The sequence below is a fragment of the Neophocaena asiaeorientalis genome, unplaced genomic scaffold (genome assembly GCF_003031525.2).
Source record: "Neophocaena asiaeorientalis asiaeorientalis breed wild unplaced genomic scaffold, Neophocaena_asiaeorientalis_V1.1 scaffold116, whole genome shotgun sequence".
NCBI lineage: Eukaryota > Metazoa > Chordata > Mammalia > Artiodactyla > Phocoenidae > Neophocaena > Neophocaena asiaeorientalis.
Genome location: NW_020174561.1, coordinates 7,811,599 through 7,833,099, shown reverse-complemented (window position 1 = coordinate 7,833,099; position 21,501 = coordinate 7,811,599). Strand labels below are relative to the sequence as shown.

Genomic DNA, 21,501 nt, shown 5'->3' with positions numbered 1-21,501 from the left:
ATTTATGCACTACCACCATTTTCCACATGCTATAAAATTTGAAACTGTATCTGATTCCAAGTCTACATTGGAGATCAAATCAAGTTAACATTTATATCTGTCTCTCCTCTCTTTATTTTAGCTGGACCAGACCAATTTTGAGGAAAGGGTACAGACAGCGCCTGGAATTGTCAGACATATACCATATCTCTTCTTCTGATTCTGCTGACAATCTATCTGAAAAATTGGAAAGGTATGTTCATACACATTGTTTATTGAAGAAAGAAATTAATATTATTTAGAGACTAGAGAACTGACATTAGAGGGTTTAATTCTTAAAATGGCATACTTATAATAGGAACATCCTATTTTCTTTATGAAGTCTTGATTAGTTAAGAATTAAACAATGAAAGGATGAAAGAAGAAAAACCATTTTCCTGAGATAGGACCTTTTTTGGAAAAACACATATTTGAATTCTGAGAAGCTACCTGTCTTTGAAGACTATTACGTGGATTCTGTGAAGACTGGAATCACATCTTTATGAAGCAAGTTGTGTACATTTGCCTCCAAAATCTTAATGTGTGAATACAAATGTACATACTTGGAAATCTCAGGGTAAAGGCTGTTGGATGTCAAAGAAATGTAAAAATTTCATATTTTTGAGTATATGTTGAATGCCAGGTGTAATATCTCCTCTCAGCCACTCTGGAAGGAAAGCATCATTATCTCTTTCTTACAGAAGAGCAAACTGAGGCTCAGAGAGATGATGTAATTTTCCAGCTAATAATTGATTGAGCTGTGGTTCAAACCCAGGTCTATACTCCTGGCCTCCCCAGGAACAGTGTTTCCCGTTGTAAAGAAGTCTTCCTTTCTAAGAGTACTGGTTATAATCCTTTTGGTTGCCAGTGAATTTATTTAAGAGGGAATTCATTGGTTCATGTAGTCAACCTGTGTGAAGGCCTAGGTAGAGAACTGGCCTTAGGGACTCAGTGGAACCAGGGACTGGTTTTATTCTCTCAGACCAGCTTCCTCCATGCAGTGGGTCCTCAGAACTCTTTGCTCACATTTTTATAGACCACAGAGGAAAGAGTACTTTCTCTGTGGCCAAATGTGAAAAATCCCAGAAACTTTTGAGTCACAAGCTCACTCCTTGGACCAACAACAATCTATGAATGAGCTAGACTGGTCTTGTGCCAGCAGTACAGGGTCTGATACCAGATGAAGGGGAAAGGGGAGAGGGAGTTGACAGAAAAAAGAAAAAGAAAAAGAAGTAGCTACTTTTTACTGCACCAAAATAAAATAGCTGAGTAGATTTGCAATTTGTTTACCTTATTTTCATGGAATTCATTGAATTTCTTTTGAAATTTCAAGACAAGATATTCAGCCTTACTTTTTCTTGATTTTGTTCAAAGAATTAGGCTAGTGGGAGTAGCAGCTTCACATTTCCAAGTTCAAGGTCCAGCTCCTAATGTCGAGTACTTAGTGTGTGTACGTGCCATGAGGGCAGGGATATATTTTTTTCTTTTGTTTTGTTTTTGTTTGATTTGTTCAGTTTATGATGTGCCTGGAATAGGGTCTAGAATAGGGTCTGGTATATACAGTTGTCCCTTGCTAGATTCCCCCTGGATATAAAAATCTATGGATGCTCAAGTCCCTTATACAAAATGCATATAACCTACACATATCCTTTTGTATATTTTAAATCATCTCTGGATTACTTATGATACGTAATAAAATGTAAATGCTATGTAAATTGTTGCTGGCACATGACAAATCCAAATTTTCCTGTTTGGAACTTTCTGGAATTTTTTGGTGAGTATTTTCCATCCCCAGTTGGTTGAATCTGAGGATGAGGAACCCACAGACATGAAGGGCTGACTGTAGTAGGTGCTCAGTAAATATTTGATGAATGAATGAATGATGATTGAATGTGAAATGGCTAGCATTATGTAAAAACCTGTAACACTTCTGCAGAGATAAAATATATAAACATAGTATATTGTAGGTATATCAGCAAGTTCAAAATAATATAGTGGTTAATGAATATCTAAGTTCTAAATGGATGCTGAGGGAAAGATTAATCAGAGTAGGACTAGATTAATCAAAACCTGCATACTCCAGATTTATTTTTACTTATGGCCCAATAGAGGACATAACCTGAATTTGTAGGATTATCTGGCCTAACAGTTTTTTCTCCTGAGTTTTCATTGTGTCTCCATATCAATTCAATGTTTAAAATGTACCTATTTTGTTTCAATCCAACACTGTGCCAGCATAAGTCCATAAACTTTATTATTTTTGTCTTTTTTGGGGTATCTCTTCTTCACTCTGTTATTTCTTTTTTGTAAACATTGTTATTTAGAATTTACTGAAGTATTTTGAAAGAGTGAAATATCACTTATAGTACTTTGTATCTCTGCACCCTTGGAAAGTGACCCTGGCCACAGATTTCAAAGATGATATGTGACGAAGGCCCTAGGTGGTTACCATGTGGTTGAGGTACCTTGGCCCATCTGGCTCAGTTTGTGGCCGTGATTTGAACCCTGTGCATTACTCCTGTATGCAGATCGCACATCCATTCCATGACTGTAGCTAAGCTACAAACTTGATAAGTATAAAATTTCTTCCATTATGATTCAACTCTTGGTGTTTGGAATGCTTACTGGGTCTGTTGTGGTATTGTGGGAACTACCCCATGTACTCTCATTGCTGATTCCTTCCCTCAGGGTCCAGTAGTTCAAGTCCCATCCACTGAAACATTCCCCAGCTTTGCCTTCCTCTCAGATCGCTACCTCATTCATTTCTTTTTTTTTCCGCACAGCTAATATCTCTGTGCTCTCCTGGTCTCTCTACTTCTCTTTTCCTTTACATCTCAGCTCCCTGAAATATGGTTTCTGGGTCTACCATATTCCTAAAATGACCTTGACTAGGGTCACCAGAGGACTCTTAATGTCCACTATAATGACATCTTCCTACCATGACTTCAGGGTTGACCAATTCTTCCCAACTTGAAACCATTTCTTTGGTTTATGTACCACCTCTCTTCCTGGCTTTCTCATCTGACTCATTCTTCCTTTGAAAGAGAGGCAGAATCTGTCTCCACATTTAGCTTCTTACCCCGTTGTGAATCACCAAATGACATGGATGGGAGGCAAGTCTTGTGTGTGAGTGGAAGAGTGGGAAGAGTGTGAGCAGGTAGATGGGTAGCATAGCGTAATTAGGCATGAGAGAGAGTAAGCTTCTCAGGGGAGCCAGTGTCCATGCACAATGCCCATGACTGCCAAACCTGCCCTCAAATCTCAGTTGTGTGGTCTTCCTTTGGAGTAACTTAGAACCACCTCTAATAATGGTAGATGGATAGTAATGAGAATAGCTGTTGATAAAATACAAAGTCTTTATATAGTTCTTTCCTGTGAAACTTTTCATCTCTGTACAGTTTAAAAATGAAGATGAGGGTAACATTTAGGGATATATTTTATCCACTTGGGAAGAGAAAGAGGGTTTTTATGAACAGAAAGTAGTGGCAAAAATGTAAATATAATCGGCTGATGAATGTATAGTATTTAAAAGAAAACAAAGACATTTATTTGACACCAACCATTTTTCAGACTTATTTAATTTCTATTCCTGCCAGAAAATATAGAATTTGATTCTGTTCTAATTTTCCAAGGATGTTTATTGTAAGGAATGACTTTAGTATTTGAAAATCAAAGTTGATGATACTTGTTTCATACCCCTACGTTTAAAAACAACAAGTTTTTCTAATGTTAAATCACAGAAAAATCCACCTGACTTTTAATCTTGTTTTTGGTTTGACAGTTAGATTTTGTAAAATCCACTGCAATTCTAAACAGGTAAAGATCAAGAGGTGAAGGGAAAAAATTAAATATTTATTTTTCACCTTGTTCTAAGCACAGCAATGTGTATTCATAAGAGTCATATTTTATTTGTCCACCTCTTGCATTCATTGCTTCTTAGAAGCCCAGAACCTTTCTTTAACACATATAGTGTGGCCTTTTCATGAAGTCAACTCCTTGAAAATTGATATATGGTGGAGCATTGAATTCTGCGAAACATCTGCCTGAGCGTTGGTGTTGGAAGGTCCCCACAAGGTTTTGTCTCTTTAGTCACTTGGGTTAATCTCCTTGAATGTACTTGTGTGAATAAAACTATGTTAAGGGAAATAGAGAACTCAGATACTTGCACATACAACTTACTGATCCCACTTTGTATTCTTTTGCAGAGAATGGGATAGAGAACTGGCCTCAAAGAAAAATCCCAAACTCATTAATGCCCTTCGGCGATGCTTTTTCTGGAGATTTATGTTCTATGGAATCATGTTATATTTAGGGGTAAGGATCTCATCTGTAAGTTCATTATGGGTAAAATAATTATATTCATTTTTATTTATTTATTTATTTTTGGCTTTGTTGGGTCTTCATTGCTGCACGAGGGCTTTCTCTAGTTGCGGCGAACAGGGGCCACTCTTTGTTGCAGTGCATGGGCTCTAGGTGCATAGGCTTCAGTAGCTGTGGCATGTGGGCTCAGTAATAGTGGCTCGTGGGCTCTGGAGCGCAGGCTCAGTAGTTGTGGCGCATGGGCTTAGTTGCTGCGTGGCATGTGGGATCTTCCTGGACCAGGGCTCAAACCCGTGTCCCCTGCATCGGCAGGCGGATTCTTAACCACTGCGTCACCAGGGAAGTCCCTATATTCATTTTTATGATTATAGAAGGACTAGGGTAATCTGGTACACAGGTAAAAGGCTAACTCTGAATACAAAGAAATCAGTAAAACTCTAGTGGAGACAAGTAAAAAATGCATTGGAACTAGGATGTCCTGGAACACAGGTGGCCATTTATAATTTCAAATGGGTTCAGTAAAATAAATTTCTTTTAAAAAGTTATTTTCTGTTATGATCCCAAATCACATTATATTACTGGTATATGAGATTGCTGATGATTTTATTTTCCTGTATTCAACAGGAGAAAGTCAGGAGACAATGTCAGGAGGAGAATTAGGTAAAATTCAGCAATTACATATATGAGTATTTGTAATATTTTGAAATCATATCTGCATGCTGAATTGTTTCAAGAAAAAATAGCAAAAATTTAAAATATGGCAGTGAGGTACTCCTGCAGTATGTTTTCTTAGTCTCCTATGTCCTCCTCATTGTGAAGAGAGCTCAATGCGTGAAGATCCCAGGCTTTATGGTGTTTAAGTGCAGTCTGGGATGTTCCCCAGCTGTTGTCAAATATGACTCTGATCCATTATTTTTTACCTCACCAGAGCATTATTCGGAATCCTTGACTGTAACCTGTAAAACTGATGGCAAGTTGAAAACTTATTTAGTCTTCAAGTAAAGGCTGTGCACAGTATTTGCTTTGGGAGGTTAGGTACCAGTTGAATGGATTTGTGTTGTAATTATATTGGTCTTCATGCCTTTGGGAGTGAGGGTTGCCATAGTGTCTCCCGAAGAGATGCCATGCAAGTTGCATTGCTTTAAGAACTTGTACTTAATACACAGCAAATAAATACATTTACACATTTATTTTGACAAAGATGACCACATTTAGGTCCCCAGTGTTTTGTAATGCTTTTGATTACCTCCTGGGAGAAATGCTCTGGCTTTTGAAATTATCTATTGATGTCCGTCTATCTGTCTGTCTATCTATCTGTCTATTTATCTATCTATATATCTATCTATCTATCTCTGTAGAAACCTGCAGCAGTTTGGGGGTGAAAATATTTTACCTGTAAATATGAATAAGGTAGCTGAAGAATTAACTATCTTTTAAGGTATCTTTGAGGTGATTTTTCTTAATGAGAGCACCTAGAGCTTTGGGAAACATTTTTAAAAATTTTTTATTTATTTCCTTTTTAAATTTTATTTAATTTTTGGCTGCGTTGGGTCTTCGTTGCTGTACGCGGACTTTCTCTAGCTGCGGCGAGCGGGGACTACTCTTTGTTGCGGTGCGCGGGCCTCTCATTGCGGTGGCTTCTCTTGTTGCGGAGCACGGGCTCTAGGCGCGCGGGCTTCAGTAGTTGTGGCATATGTACTTAGTTGCTCCATGGCATGTGAGATCTTCCCAGACCAGGGATCGAACCCGTGTCCCTTGCATTTGCAGGCGGATTCTTAACCACTGCATCAACCAGGGAAGTCCCAGTTTGGGGGAACAATTTTATCCATAGCTCTGGCTCCATTTGACTTAATTTTTTAAAATGTTTTGTTGTTTGCCTTAATGAGTATACTCTCTGCATTTGTATCAGTGTATAGAAGTACAGTTTACTCTGCCCATAACATATAAGAATACAACATTCTTTTTTTTAAAAATATATGTTCAGCACGGAGTTATTTTTCTAGTATTGTACTAATATAGCCACTAATCTATGTCACCCATTTTATTTATTTATTTATTTGGCTGTGTTGGGTCTTCGTTGCTGCACGTGGGCTTTCTCTAGTTGCGGTGAGAGGGGGCTATTCTTCATCGCGATGTGTGGGCTTCTCATTGCGGTGGCTTCTCTTGTTGCAGAGCACGGGCTCTAGACACGCGGGCTTCAGTAGTTGTGGCTCGCGGGCTGTAGAGCACAGGCTCAGTAGTTGTGGTGCATGGGCTTAGCTGCTCCCCGGCATGTGGGATCTTCCCGGTCCAGGGATCGAACCCGTGTACCCTGCATTGGCAGGCGGATTCTTAACCACTATTAAGAATGCAACATTCTTAATAAGTCATCCTTGGATTGAAGTGAATGATATTTCAAATAATTGTTATGTCATAACTAAGATTGTATAGAAACTCAAAATTTTCTCTTCATGTTCTCCATCACATGCTGCTTCCATCGGTTAACCTAAGCACAACTGAGTAGAAGCTGGGAGAGAGGCTGAATTCTTAAGTCCCTTTTATGCTCAGCCTGACTTGTGAGATAATTTATTCCTCTAGATTCCACCAGCAGAGAAGTTTCATGTGAACCAAAGCAGTCACCTAAACATGAAAATTTAGTTGATACATGAACATATTTATAAAATTTATTTTTGGTCTGGTAAACAGAGATCAAAAAATAAACAAAATATAGTTTAATATTTATTGAGTACCTAATCTGTTCCAGGTTCAGCATTAAGCCCTTTATACAGATTATTTTAGGTCATTCTCCTAGCAACTCCATGGAGCAGGCATTAGTATCTCAAATATATAGAAAAGGAAATTGAGATGCAGGAAATTAAGTAACTTTTCCAACGTTACGCATGTGGTAAATTTGAGTGATAGCCAGGTCTCTTTGGTTCCAAAACCTATGACCCTTGCATTAGATCAGATTATAATTGCTATGTAACTGTATTTGTAATGATTGTATGTAGGTACTCAATAGAATGGTGACTGTAGTAATCAGTCTTGGGTCTGCTGAGCTTCTTTGCCATCTGGTCAGGAGATATAGGTTAAAAGCTTGAATGTTGAAGATTCTTCCAGGGTCACCTCAGGGGCAAATCTGAAGAAAGTTCAGAGCAGGTGGCAGGACAGGAGAACCAACTGGACTCTTCCCACTTATACTTGGGAAGGAACTGTGTGGAATCCACCCAAGAGCCAGCAGTGCTAAGAGTCAAACACAGAGAAAATTAAGGGTAGAAGAATGGAGTGGATGTGGAGAAGGACTAACTTATTCTTAAACTTCTCAAGCTTAAAAATATCCCAGCAAAAGGAATCTTAAAGCCTTTCTTGGTGTATTAATTACCCAGGGGTGGGATTGAGGGGACTGAGTGGTGGTCCTGATCTAAGCTGAGCCCAGGGCCACTGGTCTGGAACTGACAGCATGTTTAAAGGGCAAAGTTGATTTCCATCAGCTCAACTTCTACTGATAACCAGCAGAAAATGGGTGAGGAAAAGAACCAATGGGGAAAGCAGCTGAAATGTGTATGGTGAGAAGGCATGGAGAGGAAATTTACATTGGCAATGGCACAGGTGTGGTGAGGATGTGGGTTTCTCACCCTTGTCACAGAGTAAAGGCTTCACGGCCTCACTGTGCAGTTTTAAGTGGTAAAAACGTTGAAAACTGGGGCTAAGTCTTTAAGAACTTATATGGTGGTCATTAAGATGAGTGTAGCTTTTCAGAGCATCTGATCTCTCTACCCCATCCTTTCTGTCTGTTACAGGAAGAAAAGAAGGGGAGAAAATTTCGCTGTTATAATAAGACCTCTATCCTTTTAAACAACTTATACCAATGCCTTAGTATTTATTGTATTCTTTCTGGGGATTTCTTCTTTCTTCTGTGTGTGTCATCTTGGTAATGTTTTAATTTCCATTAAACGAGCAGGGATTCTTGAAGTTGCTATAACACTACTCTTGGTAAAAGGTGGACATATTTCAAGATATCCTGAGTGTTCTTAATCCTTTTAAACAACTTATACCAATGCCTTAGTATTTATCGTATTCCTTCTGGGGATTCCTTCCTTCTTCTGTGTGTGTCATCTTGGTAATGTTTAAGTTCCATTAAATGAACAGGGATTCTTGAAGTTGCTATAACACTATTTTTGGTAAAAGGTGGATATACTTTCAAGATATCCTGTGTGTTCTTAATCCCTCTAAACCAGGATAATTGTGGTATAAAGAATATTTGATTGGTTTCAGGACTGATAGAAAAAGTACTATAAGATTTGCTGTTGGGACTTTCCTGGCAGTCCAGTGGTTAAAACTCCGAGCTTCCACTGCAGGGGGCATGGGTTTGATCCCTGGTCAGGGAACTAAGATCCCACATGCCATGCTGGTGTAGCAAAAAAAAAAAAAAAAAGAAGCTGTTGACTGTGAAAGGTTAAGAAAAAAAGGAAATGCCATCATGAAAGAGTTTGTCTCTCTGCAGTACTGATGTAATTTTAAATCGTATTAGCTATGGCCTCTCATGATTAACTGTGTACTTGTTTTTTCTCCATTTGACTCAGCAGCCAGATATAACATTGCCTTTAACATTTAAGACTCCCAGCATAAAGGAAAAACTGGCCTTTGAAGAATTGTGTGTGCAAGTCAATTAAGGACAGTCAGAGGGAAGCCAAGGGAAGGGAGTCCTGTAGGCAGATTACTGAGAGAATATGGTTATCACAATACTTTTATTATGATAAGAAATTTACAAGCATTCACTCAAATATATTCTTGACTCCTAGGCAGCTCTGGGCATATTTCCATCATCAAATTGAGATAAATGTCAGTGCAACTTGAGTCAAACTACTTTTATTATTTAAATTTCTTAAACTCCAAGAAGTTTAAAGTCATAAAGAAGTCTTAGGACTTAGGCTGTTAGAGTTTTCAAGTCCCACAGTCTCTCTTGCAAAAGATCTTTGTCCCTTATGTTTTGACAGACACGTTGGGTAGGTGTTGAATTTAAGCATACTGCTAACTAAGAGAGTGTTTTGGGGAATTCTGCACACAGGTAGTCTCTGGCTTAGGCACTTTGACTTACTTTTGTCCCTTTCACCTAAGGTCACCTACCTCCAGCAAATTTTCTAGATGCCTGTCATGGAGACCTCTTTTCTCAGCTTCCTCTCACATCCCCCCATATCTAGCTACTTCTCTAACCCCAGCAGGGACTTGAATGCTACACTGCTTACACTCACCCTACATCCTGAATATTTCTACCCTCTACTAGAACCCCCATCTGTAACACACATGCTGTACTTCCTGTGCTCTCCACAGTGTACTACCCAGTTCCTGTGTCCAGGTTTGGAAAATCATGGGGTTTAGATTTCTTTGAAACAGAGAATTTTTACTTTAGAGTGACCAGCAGCCCAACCCCAGATAATGTGACTTAATTGGTCTGGGATGAGCTCGGGGCTAAAGTTCCCCAGGTGATTCTGATTGAGGTAGACAAGCAGGAACGTTATCACTGAATGCATCTGACTTTCGCTAGAATCTAAGGTGAGGGTATTAGGGGGTGGTACACTTGGAATTTTTTAGTTTGATTTTTTAAAAATGATAATATCAAAAAATTTTTAGACAAAAAATAAATATTAAGTCCTTTAATGACAGAAGGACAGTGTTTCTCAAACTTTTATATGCATATCAACCACTGCCCCCTCCCATCTGGCTAAAATGCAGATTTTGGGTGGAACCTGAGATTCTGCATTTCTAAAAGCTCCCTGGTGAAGATCCTGTTTGCCCTAGCACCATGCTTTGAGTAGCAAGGATTTACAGGGTCATGAAAGAAGAGAAAGCCTAGTTAGAAGTTACAGTTATTGTGAAAAGAGAAGTAGGTGGACTAATCATGGTCAAAGAGCCCCTGAATAGAAGTGACAAGAATCCCACTGAGATTAAATGTGGCTGAGGGTTTACTGCAGTGTCCCAACGTTAACTGTTAACTTTCTGTATCTTCCTCCGGCACTCTCTCTCAAGACTGCTGGAGAGAAGTAGATAGATGACTGTGTGCATGGAGAGGGCAAAGGTATAGCTAGGAGGGACTATGTTTCTCTTCCAAGACTGCACGGAGGAGATGATCCATCTCTTTCTGTAAAAACATTGTTATGCAGGTTGGTTAGGCTTTTACAGTACTATTGAACACAGAGGTGTTCCAAGAGCGTTTACCATTATATGTGGTTTTGAAGGCGAACCTAGGAATCCAACACCATGTCTGGTAGGATATTGTATCTAGGGCAAAATGCGTCTGTTCTCACATGTGAAATTTTAGAACAAAATCGATTTGTAAGTTAGGAATTGTCTGTGATCTTGTACTTTCAACTTAAACTAGATATGAAGGGGCCCAGTTTCCTCATTCTTGGTGTGAACATGGTGCCTCTTTACTTCTTGTAGTTAACCAGTATCCTATGGTGACTAATGAGTGTGATGTGGTGAAAGTGTATAGTTTCTGTGATCCCTTCTACCTTTTAAATTATGTGTCTATGATACGGGGCCTAGAGAAATGGCTTTATCTTAAATTACAGTGATATTAAGTTGTAACTTTATTTGGTAGGTTGATACTGAACTAGTCACAATGCTTGAATTGATCAACTGCCAAGCCATATTATAACACTGTCTTTTCTATTTAAGGTTATGAATAAGATGGGGGGCTCTGGAGTCAAACTATCTGGTTCAAATCCTAGTTTTACCACTTGCTAGCTGTCTGATACTGGGAAAGTTATTTAAATTCTCTTTGTCTCAGTTTCTTTGATTGTAAGATGGAGACAATAATAGCACATATTTCATAGAATTATTGTGAGAATTAAACAAGTTAAGCATGTAGAATAGATCCTGGTACATAGCAAGTGCTTTATAAATGTTACCTGTTACTGTATCATTAAATACAATCTCTACCTACCTTCACAAATACTCCTATTATTTGCATTTACTTGTTTCTCTATATATGCTATAAGCAAGTCTTAAAGTCCCAATTTCATTTTTATAGGGCACAGGAAAATATTTTGCTAATGTTTAAAAATGATACCTAGATTCTAAGCATTACTTCAGAAATTAAAATTATTTTAACGTGTCTTCCATTATTGCATTTTCTGGATTAAACCTACTTTTGCCTCTGTATCAGCAAGTCTAGAATCGTTTTCTTACAAAACATGAAGAATAGAGCTTAGATTTCTAGTGAAGACATTGCTGGTAATAGTTAATAAGTCAATGAACACTCAAAGGAAAATACCAAAAGCAAAACATTTTAAATTAGGCACTGAATCTAAAAACACGATTCAGGGTAGACAGATACTATAACAATATTTTTGAGATTCTGTTCTTGGTATGGCAGCAGTCCCCAACCTTTTTGGGACCAGGGACCAGTTTCATTGAAGACAATTTTTCCACGGACTGGGGGGAGGGGGGAAGGTTTCAGGATGATTCAAGTGCATTACATTTATTGTGCATTTTATTTCTATTATCATTACATTGTAATATATAATGAAATAATTATACAACTCACCACAATGCAGGATCAGTGGGAGACCTGAGCTTGTTTTCCTGCAACTAGATGGTCCCATCTGGGGGCGATGGGAGACAGTGACACCCGTGTGTTGCTTATGTCCAGTCTACTCCATAAGATGCAGCTTAATTGTCGCTTGCCACTCACTGATAGGGTTTTGATATGAGTCTGTAAGCCATTGATTTATTATGGTCTCTGTGCAGTCAAACCTCTCTGCTAATGATAATCTGTATTTGCAGCCGCTGCCCAGTGCTAGCATCACCACATCAGCTCCACCTCAGATCATCGGGCATTAGATTCTCATAAGGAGTGCGCAACCTAGATCCGTCACGTGTGCAGTTCACGGTAGGGTTCTTGCTCTGATGAGAATCTAATACCGCCGATAATCTGACAGGAGACGGAGCTCAAGAGGTAATGCGAGTGATGGGGAGCAGCTGTAAATACAGATGAAGCTTTGCTCACTCGCCTGCCATTCACCTCCTGCTGTGTGGCCTAGTTCTGGGGGTTGGAGACCCCTGTGGTATGGTATACATACATTTTTGTAAAAACTACGTACAGTTGGAGCATTGGATAGGTTTCATTTTCTATGCTGAATATGGAAAATTTTTTCATTTAGCCAATTGTATAAAGCCAAAAATTTCCAGAAGACTCTAGTGTATCAAGATAAACAAAAATTTGACACTCTTGTTTACCCTGTCAAAGGCAGAATCTTAAGCCTTTGCTTTGGTATATAAGCCAGTAGTCTTTGTATTTTATGATAAATTCTGGGTGTATGCCTGCATGTGTGTTTACTCTGTTCTATTTTTTTATATGCGTATCATATTTCTTCTTATCATTTATTTGTTGTCATAAGTATATTCTTTTATAATTATGAAAATAATCAGATAATGATTGATAAATTTGATGTTTATCTTTCCAATTTTTTCCCATGAGAATATATACTTAATGAAGGGAGGTGGATCATTACTTTACATATGTGTTATAAATCTACTTCTCCTCTTAATGTTTTGTGAATGCCTTTTCATATCATTAGATATTTCTCTTCCTAATCATTTTAGTGTTTAATGACTCATGTGGCTGTACCATAGTTTATTAGTTCCTCATTTTTGAATATTTAGATAGCCTCCAATATTTTACTGTCATAAATAATTCTTCAATGCACATCTCTTTAAAAGCTAAATTTTAGTAGATTTTCCAGTTGCCTTCGAGAAAAGATGTATTAATTTACTTTCCTGATACTAAAGTATGAAATTCAGCCCTCACTAACAATACTTATTATCATTTAAAAAATGTTTCCAAATTGCTATGTGAAAAACAGTATATTATCATTTGTATTTGCATTACTTTTGGTTCCTAGTGAGTTTAAACTGTTTTTATGTATTATGCATATTTCTTGTGGGGTGCAAATTGCCTTTTCATATTCTTTGTCTATTTTTATTTTGGTGTGTTTGTCTCTTTCTTATTGATCTATGAGAGACTATTTTCCTCAGCCTGTCATTTGTTTCTTTTTTTTTTCAAATTAAAAAAAAATTTTTTTAACATCTTTATTGGGGTATAATTGCTTTACAATGGTGTGTTAGTTTCTGCTGTATAACAAAGTGAATCAGGTATATGTATACATACATATCCCCATATCCCCTCCCTCTTGGGTCTCCCTCCCACCCTCCCTCTCCCACCGCTCTAGGTGGTCACAAAACACTGAACTGATCTCCCTGTGCCATACAGCTACTTCCCACTAGCTATCTATTTTACATATGGTAGTGTATATATGTCCCTGCCACTCTCTCACGTCGTCCCAGCTTACACTTCCCACTCCCCGTGTCCTCAAGTCCATTCTCTACGTCTGCATCTTTATTCCTGTCCTGCACCTAAGTTCATAAGAACCATTTTTTTTTTAGATTCCACCCCTTTTCTCCACATCCTCTCCAGCATTTATTGTTTGTAGATTTTTTGATGATGGCCATTCTGACCAGTATGAGGTGACTGTCATTTGTTTCTAGTGAGTTTTATTAATCTTTTATTTTCTTGACAATCAGAAATTTCAGTTTTTAAAAATTTGTTGCCAGTATCTATAGTTTTTTTTGTTTTGTTTTCTGTTTCTGGCATTTGACATTTTGAAAAGTCCTTTCTACCCAAATATTGTGTAAACACATATCTATGTTTTTATTATTTCATCTTTTACATGTAACTGTTGAATCCATTTGAATTTATTTGGATGTATGTATGAGATAGAAATCTAATTTTTAAAAAATGAATATCCAGTTTCTCCATTGCTTATTGCACTTCCTCCACTGAATTAAAATGTCATATTTTATTATATATAAAATTGCTACATGTACTTGGATCTGTTCTTGAACATTCCAAATAAGTCAGTCTATTTCTTTGTTATGCCACATACTATTATAGCTGTATAATATAATTTAATATCCAATAATGTAAACCTTCTCACACATTATTCTTATTCCTCAAATGTTTTTGATTAATCTCTCTTTTTTTTTTTCCAAATGAAATTTAGTATCATTTTATCCATTGATTCAACAAGTATCTGCTGAGTGGATATTCTGTGCTAGGTGTTGTGCATGAGGTTGAGATTGTTGCATAAACTAAGACAGTCCCTGCTCTTGTGGTTCACATCCAAAAAATCCACTTGGAATTCTGATGAAGATTGTATTAATCTTATAAAATAACTTGGAGGAGAATGTAATCTTTGCAATATTCAGATTATTTTATGGAAAGTTTTAAAGTCTCTCCATTTATTTGACACTTAAGAAATAAGTCTTAGTAATGTTTTTTAGAATATATTTTAAGATATGTATATATTAATTATTGGTATTTACAAAGTATCCTTTGTATGGTTACTATAATTGGGATACTTATTTAATTGATTATTACACTTGGTATCTAGGAATCTATTTTCTTATTTTCTATTATTTCTATTTTCTTATTTCTGTATTTCCGGGATTAAGGTATATAAAATATATTTAAAGCAAGTTGAGATGATGATGATGATTTTACTGACTACACACAATAGAAAACAATGTAACCTTAGAAGTTCTTCAGTAATGATTCTTCCCGTATTAGAAGCAACTATGCTTTGGATTTGGAATTGTAATTTTTAAAGTAAAGTTATTTGGGGATTAATTAATTTAATGTAATTGCAAGCGTGAACTAAGTTTTTTATTTTCACCTGACCTTTCTTTCTTGGTCTGAATATCCAGCGGACATCCCCATCTCTAGAAACATCTGACTCTGTCCTAGGTGTGCAGGTAGAACAAAATGGTTAAAGGATTCAGACTCATCTACAGTGACTTTAAGTTCTGGTCTGGGGGATCCCATGGGAGGCCAGATGTATTTCCCAGGAGGTATTTTCAGGCTTCCTAATTTTCCCCTGGGAGGCTGATCTAAATTGAGGTTCATGATTATTCCCAGCAGGAATGTAGTCACTTGTGCTGTTCTCTAACCTGACCCCCTCTACCCACATGGCATTCTGAACTCATCCTATTCAGACCTGCATCCCTCTGAGTAGAAAACACCCATAGCGATGTCAGGATGTGTACCAGGACATTTGCCCAAGAATCCTCAGCCTCTGCCATAGGACTCCCCAGACTCAGATCATATAATCTGAGATATTAGCTCTGGAGGGGAACTTTAAGATAAACTTGCTCCACCACTCATTTTATCAGTGAGGAAACTGTCAAGAGAAGGGAAGTGACTAAGGTGACACAGAGTGTAGGTAACATGCTGGGATAAGAACCTGGGTTTCATGACTCTGAATCCAGTGTTCATTTCCCTGTCATGCCGACTTAAAGATTGGTATCAGCCTTCTTCCATTATCTAAGTGAACCCTTAATTTCATCTTGATTTGTGTCTAATTAAAATTTAATAAAATATTTTATCAAATTTTCAAATTAATTTACATTCCGACTCATTACATTCAAGCCTCAGTCTGCTTACACTATTTTATATGGTGGCAAATTGGGAAATTTCTTGTGTAACTGAAAATATACTGGCAACAGGATTCACACAACTTTCACATATCAAGAATAGAGGACTATGTTTGTCCCAGTCATTACAGGGATGATTTTGTAAAAGACTGCACACATAGATTAAGCTAGGTATCAGTTACCATTGTTTTCCCTTCCAAATTATAAAATCAGGTGATGTCTGCAAATGCTTTCATTATAAATATTAGAGAACATGCTGCTTAAAACAGAGTAGGGGAAACTATAGGAGGGTGGGGTCTGGAGTGCTGATTTTGTCCTTGAATGTTGACAGTTCCATGTTGTGGTGAGGTTAATGTTGTTTTGCTGTTGGCAGATGGTCCAATTATTGGAATTCTCTCTACCAGAAATAAACTGCATTTTTTTTCTATGAACAGGTACCCTCCCACAGTAATACTACCAGTGTCATTGTGGAATAGCTGTTATTGCTCAAAGGATGAGTATGTCCTCTTTTGTTTGAGGCAAGAAGACAACTAATTAATTCAGTTATGCAACCTGCAGAATAAGTGTCTGAATCAGATTGACACAATTTTATTTATTTTGTTATAAATCAAAATATATTCAGCAAATGGGTCTATTGTGATAGAGGTGACAGGTTATGGAAAAAATATAATGGTGATACAATGGCAGAGCCTTTAGCTCAGATTACTCAATAGGAGAAAACTTATGTAAGCCTGTACATTTCTAACTCTAAAAATTCTGTGTACAGCTCAATTACTAAAATATTTCTCTTTTTCCTCAGAATGCTCCTTTTAGCATTCCATAGATAGGAGTTACTCCTTATTATCAGTGGTTCTATATTTGATAATATTATCTATTAGGAGATTGTATATATATATATATATATATACAAGTTCTGGAAAAAGGAGACAGGTGATTATGTTAATTATGATATAAGCAGTTGGATTCATGAGAAGCAGTCACAGATCAGAGTCTTCTGGTTATTGTCTTATAATGAACAAGAAATTGTGTTTTATGTGGTATGCCTGGTAAATATCAAAGCTCCTTACTTACTCTCTGCTTTGTGGTCACACACAGTATCTCCAGCATGGGTGGCACACATGAATCCAATGCCCTTGACTGCAACTTGAGAGCGTTTTAGCCAAGTGCAAACCCACTATTAATGGGAAAGTAAATCAAAGTAGATGTGGCATTGACATTTGTTTATGAAGAACAACATAATATTGAAAAATTCTAGGATAAAATATTGACCTAAAAGTAATTTTGAGGATGAAATATTGCCACTATAAACATACTATGGAAAATTGTATTGCAGATATATTTATACATATAATTTTAAATCCAAGGTTTAACTGTACATTTTCCTAGTTTAAGGAGTTATTTTGAAATAAAATTATCTACTCTAGAGAAAGTTTGGCATGGATCTATAGAATTTAATGAAAACAGCGAGTGTAACACTTGCACAGATTGTAATAGTTTACGAATGGGAACAACCTATCTTCTCCAACATAGGGCAGTGGGGCAAATAGCCTGATTTATTCACAGGATGTCATGTTAAACAGCACTGAGAATAAATGAGGTAGATATACAAGTATCAATGGGACTAAATGTCAGAAACACAACTTTTAAGTTAAAAAAAAGTTGCAAGATGATACCATTTATATAAAATTTAAAACCTCAAAAACAATTCTATACATCCTAAAAATGGATACACGTGTAACAAAAGTACAAAGCATGCATAAAATGACACATGCCAACAAGCAGTAATTGTTCACTTATTTACTTTTTTTTTTTTTTTTTTGCGGTACGCGGGCCTCTCACTGTTGTGGCCTCTCCCATTGCGGAGCACAGGCTCCGGACGCGCAGGCCCAGTGGCCATGGCGCATGGGCCCAGCCACTCGGCGGCATGTGGGATCCTCCCAGACTGGAGCACGAACCCACGTCCCCTGCATCGGCAGGCGGACTCTCAACCACTGTGCCACCAGGGAAGCCCCACTCATTTACTTTTTAAAAAACAAGTGCTGGCTAACACATATATATGGAATCTAAAAAACAAAAAGTTCTGACGAACGTAGTAAGGGCAGGACAGGAATAAAGACGCAGGCATAGAGAATGGACTTAAGGACATGGAGAGGGGGAAGGGTAATCTGGGAAGAAGTGAGAAAGTGACATGGACATATATACACTACCAAATGTAAAACAGATAGCTAAGTGGAAAGCAGCCACATAGCCCAGGGAGATCAGCTTGGTGCTCTGTGAACACCTAGAGGGGTGGGTTAGGGAGGGTGGGAGGGAGACGCAAGAGGGAGGAGATATGGGGATGTATGTATATGTATAACTGATTCACTTTGTTAAAAAGGAGAAACTAACACACCATTGTAAAGCAATTATACTCCAATAAGGATGTTAAAAAATATAAATAAAGATGATATGAAGTTCCAAAAAAAAGTGCTCTTCAGTTGATATTGGCCAACTATAACATGGTATATCTGGGTAGGTAGTTAATGATTTTCTTTTCAGCACCTATCTGTTTGCTGAAATTCAAACTTATATTAAAATATGGCTGTGTGAGATGAGAGCACTCTAATATTCCATGTTTGTGATTAGTTTGTAAACTTTTTTTAAAACGTTTGAATCTTTTCCTACAGTCACATTCTTGGTCTACACAGTTAATTTGAAATGAGGTACTGAATACCAGGTATAGAGTGAGCAGCTACCCAAAGCTAGTGGTCAATCAATGATGGTGCTATAGCTTAGGATTCCTTGTGGGGATGAAGTTGCTATAGGAAAGCATTTTCATTTATTGAGAATGAGAGTGCTGGTGGGATTGGACACTGAGGTTTAGAAAAGACATAGTAGAAAATGGAAAAAAAAAAAAAAAGCAAATTATGGGCTGCCAGAAAGTAATGCTGAGCAATACTGGGGGAAGGGGCAGTCTGGCTTGAAAATATACATTTGAAATGGAATCAATTAGCATAATATTATTTCCCAGAAGGGTTTAGCCTCAGATCCCCATTTCACTAGGCCATCATAAAACAAAATTACAGGATTACATGTCTTTCTCTTTCGAAGGCAAATTAGCAAGATGGTTAAGACTTAGACCTTCTGGGTTCAAATCCATGTGTTCAGATCTATTCTTGTATATTCAGGCAAAATGGTAATGAATTTGATGAACAATTTGATTTAGTGATGAATGGAAAGTCTGATGAGGAAGATTTGGAAAATACAACTTTGGTCTTCCCTTGTTAACTCATAGGCCTTTGAGGACTTGATGAATTGTTGGAAACTGGCCTGAGGCTGAAGTCTTCTGACACACTTTTTTCCTAAAATCCCCACCTATCCCAGACTGCGAAGTGGCACTGGGCTTTAAATACCACCTGTGCCTTTATACTCCTCCCTCCTGTTGCCAGTTCCCCTTTATGTGGTTGCCTCAAGAAACTGTTCATTCTGGTAATAATTCCATCACTCAAAGTGCTTTTGAAAGTTCTATTTTGAAATCACGTCAAATCACTTGGGCTCTTTGGCCTCAGTTTCTTCATCTGTAATGTGAAAATATTAATGCTTACTCTGACTCCTAAAGTTGTCATAAAAATCAAATGAAAAATATTTTATGAATTGTTAAGTGCTATGTAGATGTTACCAATTAACACACTATTTCAGAAATTACACCTTTGCTTTATGGCCGCTCTTCACTTTTTAGTAAAGAATACCTCATACATAAACGTCTCCAAGTGACTTTTGCTGTAACCTAAAATAAAATGTTATTTCAAAGTGTAAAGATATTACAAAGGACATCAAGAGTTTCATGTATGGCATGGCTCTCTTTCATCTCCTGTAAAGATGAAACTTCTTGTGTTGAAATTGTGAGGGCATTTTATGAAAGAAAAATAAAATTTCATTTCTGTTTTCCGTCTTCTGCAGGAAGTCACCAAAGCAGTACAGCCTCTCTTACTGGGAAGAATCATTGCTTCCTATGATCCAGATAACAAGGTAGAACGCGCCATTGCGATTTACCTAGGCATAGGCTTATGCCTTCTCTTTATCGTGAGGATGCTGCTCCTTCACCCAGCCATTTTTGGCCTCCATCGCATTGGAATGCAGATGAGAATAGCTATGTTTAGTTTGATTTATAAGAAGGTAATACTTTCTTGCACAGTCTCCATGCTGCGTGTTAGTGGCATCGTGTTTTAAATGCCATGCTGATACAAATAAGGGCTAAATGCTGAAATCAGTCTTGTATACCTGTGAAATAAATGGCAGCAATAATGAATATTTCTAATTTTTGCTGATAATTTGCTTTACTTCAACTAATAATTATTGAGTGCCTTCTATAAACTGCCTATATTTTAGATTTCTTTTTTTTTCCACTAGCCATATACCAGTTTTTGGAATCCATGGCTCCCCATTGAAATGATTCTTACTATCTGCATAAAAGTCATTGACAAAATACCATCTTATGGTAAAATGCCATGTATCTTTATGTTGAATAACAAGAAATTGTTAACAATAACCCAGGCAATAGAAATTTCTACCTTAACTAGTTGTGACACAGTGGTGGTATCCACTGCCTTATTTTGAGTTAGATTTTTGTCATCCTAAGTTCTGCAAGTTAAAAATTTTTAGAATAGCACATGCGTGGCAACCATAAGAACCTTCTCTGCTTTTCTGTATGCATTGTCCAGTTAAGAGCCCACGTTGCTGAAGCGTGCTTTGGATGAATTCAGATTAAGACTTCCTTATCTTACAAACACAATTTAAGGTCATCTCAGTGGCATGTGCTTTCACCAGCCTGATTCATGTGTGACCCTTTGATCTACCAAGTGATTATAGAAACCTGTTTGGTTGAATCATTTGCGTATTGCTTTACCCTTCTCTTTTTTCTTTCCCCAATGTAAAAACTTTTTATACTTGGCTTATAAGGGACATGGACCTGAAATTCCCTCTAGCAAATAACCCATAACACTTCCATAATATACATGCAAAGTCAGTGGTGTTGTAAAACCTTGATAGCCATACTTTATTGTTCAAAAAAGCCTTTTGTGGAGGCACAAGGGAAAAACCGAGTCTGCAGTTTAATCAAATCACCTGAACCACAGTCTCATCAGTTCACAAGTACCAGGAAAGCATGGGTGATAAATCAATAAAAATTTTATCTTGATCCAGAAATTATGTGTAAGTGAAGAAATTATTAGGTATTATTTGGAGGGTAGAATTTACACAGAATGCATATCAAAGGAAGTTGAATCCAGTTTAAAAATATTCATAAAAGTGATTTTATCATAATGATAACTAATAGCTAAGGATGTACATGACAAGCTTCTAAGTGATTTTTAGGTATATCATTTCATTTGACCAAAACTCCATATGGTAGAAACTATTATCCCTATTTTATGGATAAAATATTTTGAGAAGCTAAGACCGAAAAGGTATAAAGCATTGTGCAAGAACTGCTTCAGAATTTCTAAAATGGTTAAGTCACAATCCTTGAAGTGGAGGGTTTTCCAACTATTAGGGAACATAAAATAAGTACTGAAATAATATATCAAGTCAAATTGTGTTACATAGGCAGAGAGAAACATGAAGTGCTCTGGGCTAAGGGGAGGGGAGATCAAAGAAGGAGCAGGTTAGTTTTTGAATAAGTTCATACATAATGTTTAGCACAAACACAGTGAT

General features: G+C 37.2%; 1 protein-coding gene across 1 annotated transcript in view; it reads left to right on the top strand.

The window, feature by feature from the left end:
• CFTR (CF transmembrane conductance regulator) overlaps positions 1-21,501 on the top strand; it is a 190,147-nt gene that overhangs the window by 29,721 nt on the left and 138,925 nt on the right. The window contains exons 2-4 of the mRNA XM_024757758.1: positions 122-232; positions 4,224-4,332; positions 19,750-19,965. Coding sequence (XP_024613526.1) covers positions 122-232; positions 4,224-4,332; positions 19,750-19,965 — 436 coding nt within the window. The remainder of the gene's footprint in view (positions 1-121; positions 233-4,223; positions 4,333-19,749; positions 19,966-21,501) is intronic.